Raw genomic sequence first — 12,938 nt, forward strand, 5'->3', positions numbered from 1 at the left:
GACAGATGGACAGACCTGAGAGATGAAATTGAAGACATTTAGAAGTGACTTCAAGAGAGGAAAAATAACACCTGAGAGGAAGTTAAAGATGAATAGACAGAAGAGAGATCATGATGAAGAGGTGAGAGGTTAAACAGATAGACGGAAGAGATGTGAAGACGGATAGACAGCAAGCTAGAGATTTTGGTGAGAGGTGAGACAGTGGGGTGGTTTCCACAGTGAGGCGATGAGCTGCTGGAGTGATAACAAGCTGCAGATGGAAGCTGTTAGCGCACCTTTCCCCTCTGTGTGTGTGTGTGTGTGTGTGTGTGTGTGTGTGTGTGTGTGCGTGTGTGCGTGTGTGTGTGTGTGTGTGTGTGTTTGTACATTTTTTGATTTTATTTGAAGATTTGTGTATACTTCTGAGTGATTTATGAGACACAAAGGCAGAAAGAAAGAAGAGAATAAGACATCAAACATGATTGAGAACTGACTGTTTGCAAGTGTGTAAACAGCATGAAGGGGGGAAAATAATGACACAAGGTGCACTGTGCAAAACAATAACCTTGAGCTTTACAGAGAGAATCAGATGATCACTCCATTTAAGGATGAAAGTTCAGGAAATTGGATCTTTGAAAATAGTGTCCACACCAGATCAAAAAACCTGCCCGAATGAACTGAGACACAACTGCAGATGCCAAACAAATACTGAAAGAGTTATGATGACGATATTGTCTGTGTTAAACAGACAATCATTGTTCAGAGACACAGAACTTCATTTTAAATGCCAGTCTGGTGCACCCTTGCGCATTTTGCCAAATTGCCAATCATGCTAAACATGATAAGTCTGTGGCAAAAATACGTAAATATAACAAACCTACTAAACCTTGTTAGTGGGGGTCAGATGGTTTCTGATGCCCTAGCAACCTGACATTATTCGTCTTCTGCAATCTTTCCTGTCAAAACAAAGAGGTGTGCTGTGAACATTAGATCTAATGCCTACATCATCTGTTGCAGGTCTCAGCACACACCACAAACATACACTATCAGCACACATACACCCACCCACACACGGTCTTGTCACTCCTCTCCAGCCAAAGGTCATCTCAGGGCTTAGAGCTACGTGGAACAAGTTGAACTTGTGGAGACAGACGGTCACCAGCTGACGGTGTGTGGAGCTGCCTGTGTGTGCTGCTGATAAACTTTGTCATTAAAAACATATTAGACTTTCCAGCTGTAATATCCGGGCCTCTACATGTCTACTGGTATCAGTGCAAAAGTGTTAACTCACTAAAATGATTGTTTTGCATGTAACTTTATTGGCTTTCTTTTCCCTCCAAAAAATGCTGAAACATTTAGCAATATCTTAATTGAAGTCACAATAACAATATATTCAAACTACACTGAGAAAATAAAAACATTTGGCATTAAAATGCATATCATGCAATGGATCTCCAGTATCTAATGTAAAACAGTTCTAAAGCTTATCTTGTCTCCTCATCATATGTTTTCTGCTTACCTCGTCAGTCCCAATAAATCCATCATACATCACTACACTCTGTCTGTCGTGTGGGTTTCTCTGCCTGTCTCTCTTCCTACAGTACCTACTCATTATTTTCTGACTTTTACCAGCCGCTAAAAGCCACAATACACCACCCCTTCCCTCTCCGACGTTATCTTTCATTCTCCAACTCCCTCACTCCCTACAGTTTCCCCAATGTCTTCCCACTCGCGTCTCCTCGTTATTTCTTGCCAGCAACTTTAAAGTTTTATATCTAGTCGTTCTTATAAAACTATTCCCTTTATCACTATCTTCAGAGGATTTTGTGTAACATTTAACGGGCTTTGATGTTGACTGGCCTTAGCGGAGGACAGTGTTTCACCAGAGTTGCTGGTTCAGGTTTTTGTTTTGGCTGCTTTAAATATCCTATTAGGGAGTATATACAGAGAAAACATGATAAAGTGTTGAACTGTTAAAAGCGTTCTCTCCTCACTGTCAAAGTTTCTTCTGCACTTAATGAGGGGGGTCCAGGGTGAGGTTGTGTGTATGCGTATATGTGTGCAGCCCTACTGTAGAGTGAGTGTGTGTGTGTGTGTGTGTGTGTGTGTGTGTGTGTGTGTGCGTGCAGAGGCCTATGTGTTTGAGAAAGAGAGATTTCTAATAAAAACAGATCATTTGTGTGTCTGCAAGGCCCTAGTGATGGACAAGGTGTCACTGCTACAGGAGGCCCCTGTGCTTCACTCAGTCAATACATGTACTCAGTGGTGAGTGACTGAGCCCACTTTCTCACCTTGTGTGTTTGTGTGTGTAGGTTTGGGTGTGTGTGTGTGTGTGTGTGTGTGTGTGTGTGTGTGTGTGTGTGTGTGTGTGTGTGTGTGTGTGTGTGTGTGTGTGTGTGTTGGACTGAGCGAAAGAGAGGGAGAGAGGAATAACGAGCGTGACAGACGAGTGATGACAGGTAGACGGAAAGCCGATTCGGCCCAAAGACTTCTCCACTGAAAGTTTGGCATACCGAAGATCAGTCCACTCACACAAGAATTTCTCTCATCATCTCAATAGAGAGAGAGAGAGAGAGAGAGAGAGAGAGAGAGAGAGAGGTGATACAGAAGAAGAGTCATTCAACAGTCACGAAGGGAAGGTAGGAGAGGCACATATAACAGGTGTTTGTGTGAAAAAGTGGAAGATTTTCAAGGCTGAGAGACAAGCTTGCTGTTGTTATGTACTGTGTGTGTGTGTGTGTGTGTGTGTGTGTGTGTGTGTGTGTGTCTAACTGAACTTGAATTCAACCCGTCTCTACCACTCCTGCTGAGTCGTTGCATCAACCTTTTGACTTTGAAGCTGCTGCCAGATCAGAGAGGAGAGCCAGGTGCATGCTGGTGTGTGCAGACAGACTCCTGCTCTCCTACTGATACATATTAACTAATGTGGGAGTGTGTATCTTGTGTGTGTGCTCTCATAAAGTCGTGCACTTCAGAAACGTACCAGTAGAGTTTTTCAAACAATTTAGCATCACAGGATTCAAATACAGTCGTTATTATGATGTGATGTATTGGCTTTGAGTAGTATGAATTATTGCCTGGTTTTGCTACATTTAATCACACGTAAAACATTTTTTTTACATTTCCTGTAGTTCTTTTCTGGGAACATCCTTTAATGCGAAGGAATGGTGTGTTGACAGCGGCAACAGGAGTGTAATACAAAATACTGTATGGATGTATAGTGGAACAAAAGGCGATGTTACATGTGGATTCCCACTGGAGACATTCAATTTTTGTTGTACTGGAGAGAAAATGTACATATCACTTTTAATACAGCACAAGTCTGAACTGAATGCCGTCAGATTCACTTTAAGGCAGCAGCAGGACAAAGGGAGACAATTTTAAGGTGTCAAGAAAATCTATCTTCTCATATCAGATAAGTCTATAAAAAAATGTTTTCCTCTTGTTTGACTGGGGGAAAAGAATTTAGAAAGACCTTAAATTACAATAATAATCTGACCAACAGTCTCTTCATGTTTTCTAGATGAGAATGAATGTCCAGCAAACCGCTTTACATAGCAAACAGGAATTAAACAAAATGTCTGCCAACAGAATTCACTATCAAATACCATGAAATATTTAGACTGATGTATACATGTTTTTGTAGTCTCACTATTAAAAACCGAGGCTGTAGCGTCAAACTCACAACTGTCATTAAGTCTTCATCACTACTATAATACTATATAGTTTAACTTAAAACTGATGCAAAAAGAAATGGGTTTCTTTTGTGCCATTGCTCATACTGTTATTTTCCTCTCTCCCTGCAGACCTGCTGTCCACCAACAGGTCGACCATCTTCAGCGGTCACCATGGCCAGCTCTTTCTCACCGCCGTCTTCCTGGATGAGTACCGTGACCGCCTCTTCCTGGGAGGGAAAGATATCATGTACTCTCTCATGCTGGGACCTGCCAGCAGCGAGTCCAAAGAGGTGAGGTTTTTGGTGACGATAAATAATAATATAATAAATAAGTTAAAGTTACTTACATATTGGGTTCCTGGGTAGCTCACCTGGTAGGGTGTGCATCCATATGCAGAAGCTCAGTCCTCGATGCAGTGGCCGCAGGTTGGAACCTGCGTAGAAGGCCTTTGCTGCCTGTCATTTCCCCTCTCTCTCCCCTTTCAAGTGTATGCCGTCCTATCAACAATAAAAGGCCTAAAAAAGTAAAATAAATATTTTAATGTAATCTGCTCCAATGATTCATGTTTTGTAATAGGTGAGTTACTGTACTGTATTACTCTACATTTATCATTCCATTTTTATTTAAGTTGCAGTGACTCTGCAAGTGGTTTTAATCTGCAGAACATGATATATGGCTTGAAGGCGTACGATTTTGTGTTTTTTTCTAAATTCCCTCTTTACAGAACATCTGTTAAAGCACTCTTAAACTCATACATCAACCATAAACGTGGTGACTCAAACCTGAACAGCCATTTTATTTTACATTAATGCTATTGCATCATCACTAAAATGGGAACAGAAAACAGTGCTGAGAATTTTTAACAAAACTTAAAGAAAGCTCAGTTTTCAGGAATGAAAGAAAAAATGATGGATCACACACCTATTTTCTGGGGTAAATTTGTGATTTTTGAGTGATCAATTCTGGAATTTATCCATATACGGTATACGTGCAAGTTTGTGGATACATGCATTTATTGCAGTAAGATTTTTCTGGATTGCATCTCCCTTGACAGGCTTGTTCTAAGACTAACAGAGCAAGAGACAAAGATGCTATTGTCATCATTTCAGATTTAAAGGGTGAAAAGAATTAGAACAAATATTGGATCTTGGATTTTGAAACTTAACTGTTTAAATAAAGTCTATCCATTTATTAATTTCAAGGATCACATAGTTTATGTCACTATGATGCAGTGCTTTGGCAGTGCAGACCAGTATGTTAACAATTATGGAAAAAATGTGTATCTCATATTAGAATGAAATTCATTACTTTTACTTTAATTTACTGTCATTTATTTAGTGGAACAGAAGACATACGATATACGTTTAGCAGTGATTTGTGAAGTTAGGGAGTTATTATACCTTTTGAGTTATATCTTATGAGTTTTCAGAGAGTTTTTATTCGAAGGCTTTGACCCTAGGGAAATGAATAGATTTAAATTAAAACATTTCATCTCAAATGTTTATCTGAAGAAGAATAGTTCAGAAAAAATAAGCACCATATATTAATACATTTTTTATTTTCCAGTAGTGCGCCCAGTATCTCCACGCTTTGTTCCATTAAACTGGTTTCTAGCACCGAACAAAAATAGCTCTCTCTAAAACAGAAAGCACTGGTGTACTTCAGCACTTTAGCTGAGAGCAGCACTGTGTGTGGGTGTGTGTGTGTGTGCATGTTAATGTGTGTGATTCTGTGCTCATACATGGGTCGAAGACACGACACAAAATAAACGGGTGAACTGGGAATTTATATAAACAGAGAGCCAGATGTCGCCCACCTTATCCACCCTTTAATTCCTCTCTTAGCCTTCTCCCACTGCTCTCCGTCTTGGCTGATGATCACACATGAAACTTGCTGATACTCTTGTTTGCTGCGAATTGTTTGAGCCTTTATGCCCAGGCTTCTATCAGAGCCAGCCGTTGTGAAATATATCCGTGATGCCAGTTCAACGAAACAAAGGTTTACAAGATGACACACAGCTGCCAAATACGCCATACACCAGCTGAAAGAAAAAGAAAAGACAGAAAGAACAGAATGAATATAAACTGTTTGAAATTATCACTCCAAGAACACATGTTGATGGTAAATCAATTTTGCCGTAACAACCGAAAACTGGAGGGAAGCTAAATTAGAGCCAGGAGCCAATTAGCCTAGCTTAGCAAAATGACAGGAATCCGGAGCAAACAACTAGCCTGACTCTCTCCCAAGTTCAAAAACCAACACCACAAAACTCCCCTAAAAAACTATAAATTATAATTTTTATATTTCTGTCTGTGTACACATTTAATCAATAAGATACAACATTAATTTCAAGCCTTAAAGATGCTGGTTGGCATATTTTTTAATAGTGCTAGCGCTTTCCTCTGCTTCCACTCGTTGGGCCCTATTTTGCACCCGGCGCAGCGCGGTGCAAAGCCAGACCCTTAATCTTTGGGATTGGGGTCTGGATTTCCAGGCTACCTGCACCCATCTTTGCGCCAATGAGCGTGCTGGTCTTACAGGGAGGTGTGTTCAAGTGAATTATTGGCGTATTGCTATCTTGAGGCAGCGGGAAGTGATCGCACCATTGACCAACCAAAACCTGGTCTAAAGTCAATTGCGCAGCATTTCATTGTTATTTTATCAGCTTATTAGTAAAATGTGCGTAGGCTTATGCACAGCGTGCGCACACTATACTTGTTACACACACACAGGGAAGCGCAGCAGCACACAAACATACAAAAGATTACAAATAAAAATATTACGTTGCAAATCCGCCATTACAATAGCAATGCGCCAAGGTACAAACGCGCCTAGCTTTTAAAGTGAGTGGGAGATGACACTGATTGCTTTATTGCATGTTACACCCAAAACACACCTATGAATTAATGAAGACACTAAGTACAACCCTTTTGAACCATGCGCCCGGTGTACAGACCCTTTTTTCCGCCGTCTAACTACAGTGGGTACGGAAAGTATTCAGACCCCTTTACATTTTTCCCTCTTGGTTTCATTGCAGCCATTTGCTAAAATCAAAAAAGTTCATTTTATTTATCATTAATGTATACTCAGCACCCCATCTTGACAGAAAAAAACAGAGATGTAGACATTTTTGAAGATCATTTTCATCCATTGCACTTTTTTGGCTTACCAGCTTTGTGGTATTCCCACACTTATTTTGTGTCTGGTAGAAACCTAAACTTTGTGAAAAACATCATCGGTTTTCACAACCAGAATGAAGTGGTAAACCACTGTGAAATAAATGACACTAGCTGGTAGTTTTCCAGCTCAAACTCTGCCCACCAGAGCTTACAATATGTCTTTGGCATAAACAGTTACCACCCTTTCCACTATAACTCTGATCAACAGTGTAGTAAAATTGAAAATGGGAGGAAGGTGTGATTCTAAACACAAGGCTTTGGTAGAAAACAAGTCCGATGGCATTACATCAATGCAACCAGTGTGTTTCTGCTCAAACTGGATCCAGTTCTTACTGAATCAAATCTGGAAAGTTGCTTAATGATAATTACCCTGGAAAAACTAAAACAAATAGTGATTTAGTTCATGTAAATGTTTCATATGATTGAGTAAATATTCCACTTTCTCCTTCCCTAAAGCATAAGCAGGTATGATTAGTATTTGATAGAACATCTTTGATTATTGTACAGTATATAATGTTCAAACATGTTCAGACAGCTGGTTTATTGCTCAGTGTTTACTTATGTGCAGTGTATCTTGTGGCTGTGCTTCCTTGGTGATTTTGGAGATGGCTTCTGGCCCAGTTTACTTAGTGTAGCATAATGCTATAATAATCCCATTGGCCTCAAAAGAATACAATGTAAAAAGTGACGTGTTGATAAAAGCAGAGGTTGTGTCAAAATTTGAACCCTCTCCCCAGGGAGTACTTTTTTTCTAATCTGATTTAGTTTCAGGATTGAAGACTGCAAAGATTCTTACAATGTTTCAGTTCAATATTTAAAGCATGCAATCCTAGCCTTGTTGCATCCGGATTGACTCAAAAATAAACTCATCACAGCCCATGATTCAATCTGTTTGCTTCTGCCAAATTTCGCTTTGGCTCAGTAACACTGAGCTGACAAAGAAGACGGATGGTTTTGTGCAAAAATTACAACCGAGTGGACCAGAATGGAAAAGCACCTGCTTACATCAGCGTGCAGCAGCGTGCTGTTGCTACATACGGTAGCTTGGGTCCCAGCTATTACACTATACTGTTTTGAATAGTTACATTTTGAGTGCACATAAACAATATTGTGACATTTATGGCCACGGGGTATATGGTAATCACATAATAAGAATGCTAAAATGAATGTATTTTATGTATTTTATGTGCCTACACTGTAGAAAACAAGTGGGGTTCATCAAATTTCCAGCTGTTGTTTAGTCTCTTTCCTCAGTTGGTATAGTCTGAACTAAGTAGCGTAAAGTATACTGGATGGTTTTAATCTATTGCGGATTGTTTAGCTGCTGGCACATGAACAAAGACATAATTTGATGATTTCTATCTTTCCATGATTTTGGCTGACTTCTAAAGTATTGTGTCTGGAGCTACTGATGTTTGTCAAGCCCCTGCTGTTTAGTCAAAGAGAAAGTTAAAAGTTTTGATAGTTTTTACTTGGCTTTACTTGGCTCGCTTGTTTCCAGCTCTGGATAGATTTTTCTGCAGGTAAAATTAACACTGTTCAAAGATCAAAGACATTACAAATGTGAATAATGTCCGAGGGTGGATTTAAAATGAAAGGGCGCTCTGAAGAGGTAGAATCACATCGATGACGTGCCAAGAAGCAGTGGAAGGAAAATGGTGGAGGTCAGCCATATTGCCTAAAGCATGCAGAGCGAGACTTTTGGACGATGGATGGAATGTTGCAGTACACCGACTCTGACCATTGCCAGCCAGGTTTTAGGCAGGGCCTGATTTCACAGTATATCACTATCAGTCAGGCATGCTATCAGGCTGCTTTAGGTCAGACTGTGTGTGAGCCAGACCTTTAACAGACACGCAATCATATCAGCATTGTGCCAAGAAACTTGTCCAGTGATCTAGACCATTTCAAGCCAAGTTTTAGACCGGCCCTAATTTATTTATTCATTGCAGTCAGGCATGATACATATTATTGCTTATAATGGATTCCCACATTTGCATGCCAGATTTTAGACAAAAGCAGGCTGGGTGTCAGACAGACCATCCAATCAGATGGTGTGAAGGTGGAGCTATCTATCAAAAACTAGTTTGCAATAGTGTCCGTTTCATGCTGAGTTTCCATTATAAAACATATTTTTAGCTAGAAACCTAGTCAATTTTGTTGTTCTTTTAAAATTCTGAACCCCTTACTTAAAGGAATAGTTTAAAATTAGGCAAAAAATGGCAATAATAGTTTGAGTAAGACAATATATAGTAAACTCAAATTCTGTGTGCACCTGGACATATATGTATTTGTAAGTTTTGCAGCGTACATACAGTAGGTTTGATCCTTACAAGTTTGTAGACTACACATATTTATACTTACAACACTAGTTGAGAGCAAATACCTCCCTTGAGCCAACAGGCAGTGTGCATTACCATGAAGATGTCTTCAATATTCTCTCAATTTGATTTATTGCATGGTGTTTATCATATTTGATATTTCATCTTATACATTGAATGTCAGTTGTCATTTTCTATTATCTTAGAGTGGTTAAAGTATTTCTGGGCTCTCCAATTTCACATCCTTTATCCTTACAGGACTTGTCAGAGAATTTCAATCATTGTGAGCCAGGTTTCATTCATCCTGATTTATAGTGAGTCCACTGTGCTGCCTGTAATGAAATAGGATTTATGACAGAGGAGATAAAATCCATGTCAAACTTTCACTGCTGATATAAAATTCAGGGTGTGGTGAATTTCTGTTTCTGTCACATATATCACTTTATTTCTCCTCATTCACACACTCTTAAAAAACCTATAGCTACCACAGTGGCCCCTTGACGCACACATGCTGTCCATACACACTGAGACAATCAGACATAGTAATGCAAGTCAGGACCAAGTTTGTTTTCCTTGCTGCTTTCTTTTCTCTCTGTTAGCCAAAACAAAGCCAGTTTCCACACAAAGACTTATTGTCTGCTTGCAACTATCACACACACGTCATTGTCTCAGTACTGAAACAGAGTTGGGCTTTCCTCTTCAGTGGCAATTTCATTTCATTTTTCATTAGCTGAAAGCAGTGTGAAAACTAGAGTACCATTGTTTCAGGTCCAAATTCTATTTCATGCTTATCTGAGATTCACCTCTTCTCCTTGTTGAATTGGCAGAATGAGAGGAAGACTTTGGGACTTTCCCCATCAGGAAATCTTGGATCTATACTGTGAGAACTTAAGAAGAGAAAATTGAAGACAGTTTAATTTATTCGTTTCTTTAAGCTCGAGATGGTCTAGTTAGGACACTCTGAAGGTTTGGCTGGGCACATGTTTTGTGTTTGTTTGTAGCAAAATGTCTAATTTAATTTCTAAATGTATCTAATTTAACAAGATTGACACTGAAGGGGACGGAGTCTCTGGAGTTTTCACTTTTACATTCACATCTGTTGCCAGTTTAAAAGTGTTTCATAGAATCACAAAGATTCCCTGTGTTTCTCTTTGTATGTTGTTGAGTATATCACCATCCATAGTAGGCAAGTGGAGTGTTTCCCAAAGGAAAGGCCTAACTAAAGTAAGATTGTTAATTGGTATTAAAATAGAAGTCAGTCTCAAATTAAATTTGTTTTTTCCCTTAATAAAGGTAAAGTTCATATGAATCAAAAATTGTTTATCACTTGCAGTGGTATCTAACCATACAGGTAGTTTTGGGTTAATTTGTCAAGGTTTTGTAGACACACATCTGTCTCCAGATGTGTCCAGTGTTTACATCCGTTGTATTGAAGTGGAGGCAGATATATCTGAAAGAGATTATCTCAAAGCCTGGACATATAAAATCAAAATGATATGCTTAGCTGCAACAAGAGGTTTGTTAAAAAATATATTTTTTTTTTGTAATTTGGATGAACTGATCCTTTTTATATAACTGGAATGATAAATGGGTCTGTCATGTCTCAATCAAGGAGGTTTCAGCTTTACAAGCCAAAAGTTAGCTCCCCAAGTCCTCAGCCTATCATTCCAAAGGCGTTGTTTCCTCATATGTAGAGCATCTGCTCTGCTCAATTTGCCTCTAATTGCTATAGAGTTCAGTTTGCAGGAAAAATAATTCAAATTTAACAACACATGGGCTGATTAACATGTTTTGATTGCATTGACAGAATCACATCAAGCCTGCACGGGTTCAACAAAGCAATTACATGTTGCAATATGGCTGAATAAGGTGGATGTTTGCATTACTTCAAAGTGATGAGGTCATTAATCATCACACTCCTTTTTTCTTCTTTCTCTGTTCCTTCATCCTTGTTTTTATCTTCCTTAAAAGATCTACTGGCCTCCGTTACCTGGCAACAGAGAGGACTGCATTCAAACGGGAAAGGAACCACAGGTAACAGATTGACTTTTAATTCCTACTTGCTTGAACACATTTCCATTACAATATGTGTCTGAACGCACCCAGAGACACTTTCTCTGTTTTCACTCCATGTGTTTCTGTGTCTCCATTTGGATTGTCATTAACTCTGACAGTACAATGTGGTCAAAAATGAACCCAACAGACCCTGCTTGCATATATTAGGTGACTGTATTGACCTACGCTGTTAAGCAGCTCTATACGTTTTGCCAAAATGTCTCCAGTGAAGAGCAGAGAAGCAGCTCTCAGCATGGCACTTTTCTCCTCCAAGTGGGTGTATGGGCTTTCAGAGATTTTGGCTGCTCAGCAGTTGAATCCTGTTTCTGCATCAGTCTCTGCTCTGCTCTCAGTGTTTCTTCTGTATCTTCCAGTTCCTGCCTAATTTGGAGAAAGCCATTTTAACGAGTATGAGACCCAGTATACAAAATATTAATGCATTTGCGGCACTATATGGCCCCCTTTTTAACAACAGTCCCCATATGGCACATGTTGTGATAACTGCAGAATGTGCCTCGAGCAGCATAACAAACTATGTGTACAGTAAATCGTACAGTTTGGTGCCACATTGTTCCTCCACATCCCTGAAAAGGTTACACTACAGACTATTAATGACTCTAATGAAGCCTGAATAAGGCCATCATTCTTAATGAAGAGAAAGGACAAAGATAGGGAGGTTCAGAGACAGAGGAAGCTCAGAAGACTTTTATTGGTTCTGTGAAGGAGGAAAATAGAGGCAGGATGTCATCTTTGAATGAGCGCTAGAAATATTAAGGCTCCTCCCTTTAGGAGAGGAGATGGAATTAAGGAAAATAAAAGGAGATGGGGGAGGTAAGTGTAAAGTATTCCATGTAGTACAAGAGGGGAATACAGTATGAGAGAAGAGAAAAACACAAGGCAGGACTGTGTTGTAATTATAACCATGTTTACAACAAGAGGAAAGAGGAGATGGAGATTATGAGGCAACCACCTCAAATAATGTCAAGTAAAGTTTCAGCTTTAAAAAAAGAAGCATACTGTAATGAATGAAACTAGTGTCCAGGAATGTGTCAGCACCTTGAGTTGTTTCCCTCCTCACAAGCCGACTCAGCTTTCTGCTTGTTAGGCTGTAGGAGGTTAAAATATGTTATAAAGTTGTACTAAAGAGCACATAAGATGGAAAGAGTAGGGGAATCAAGCAGTAGACGGAGATAACGATGAATATAAGAGCATCATGAACAGGAAGAAAAGAACTGACAAACGAAGCAGGTAATGCAACAGTCTGCATGAATGAGTTTTGAGGCATTCTAGCAGCGAGGCTCTAGGGCTGGCAATGCCATGTCTGTTGGTCAGCCCTGGTCTACTGTATATCCACGACCTTCCACTTCCGGGATTGCGTCGTTGCCGCTGGGAATTCCACCGTATGTCCTTTTTTTCAACTGGATTTCCATTAACCCTTCCTTTGTGTTGGAATTCTTAACTCTGCTGGATTTATGAGGACTATGGTTAACTGCTCCTCAGATCTCTGCAGGGTAAATCCAGACCGCTAGCTAAACTATCTGTCCAATCTGAGTTTTCTGTTGCACGACTAAAACAACTTTTGAACGTACACATATTCCACCAAAACAAGTTCCTTCCCGAGGCACCGAGGCTCAGTGCAGCGCTTAGCGCCGGCCAAGACAATTTTGATAGGTTTAAAGAAATGCAAATAAACCAGACGTTTTTCTCCCATGCCAGAATGCTGTGTG

The 12,938-nt window shown here is 39.7% G+C and overlaps 1 protein-coding gene across 2 annotated transcripts in view; it reads left to right on the top strand.

The window, feature by feature from the left end:
- The window catches only part of sema3bl (sema domain, immunoglobulin domain (Ig), short basic domain, secreted, (semaphorin) 3bl), a 57,320-nt gene that overhangs the window by 13,890 nt on the left and 30,492 nt on the right, over nucleotides 1–12,938 (top strand). For both annotated transcript variants that reach the window (XM_028583398.1, XM_028583399.1), the window contains exons 2-3: nucleotides 3,786–3,946; nucleotides 11,128–11,190. In XM_028583398.1, coding sequence (XP_028439199.1) covers nucleotides 3,786–3,946; nucleotides 11,128–11,190 — 224 coding nt within the window. The remainder of the gene's footprint in view (nucleotides 1–3,785; nucleotides 3,947–11,127; nucleotides 11,191–12,938) is intronic.

The sequence above is a fragment of the Perca flavescens genome, chromosome 7, assembly GCF_004354835.1.
Source record: "Perca flavescens isolate YP-PL-M2 chromosome 7, PFLA_1.0, whole genome shotgun sequence".
NCBI classification, from domain to species: Eukaryota; Metazoa; Chordata; class Actinopteri; order Perciformes; family Percidae; genus Perca; species Perca flavescens.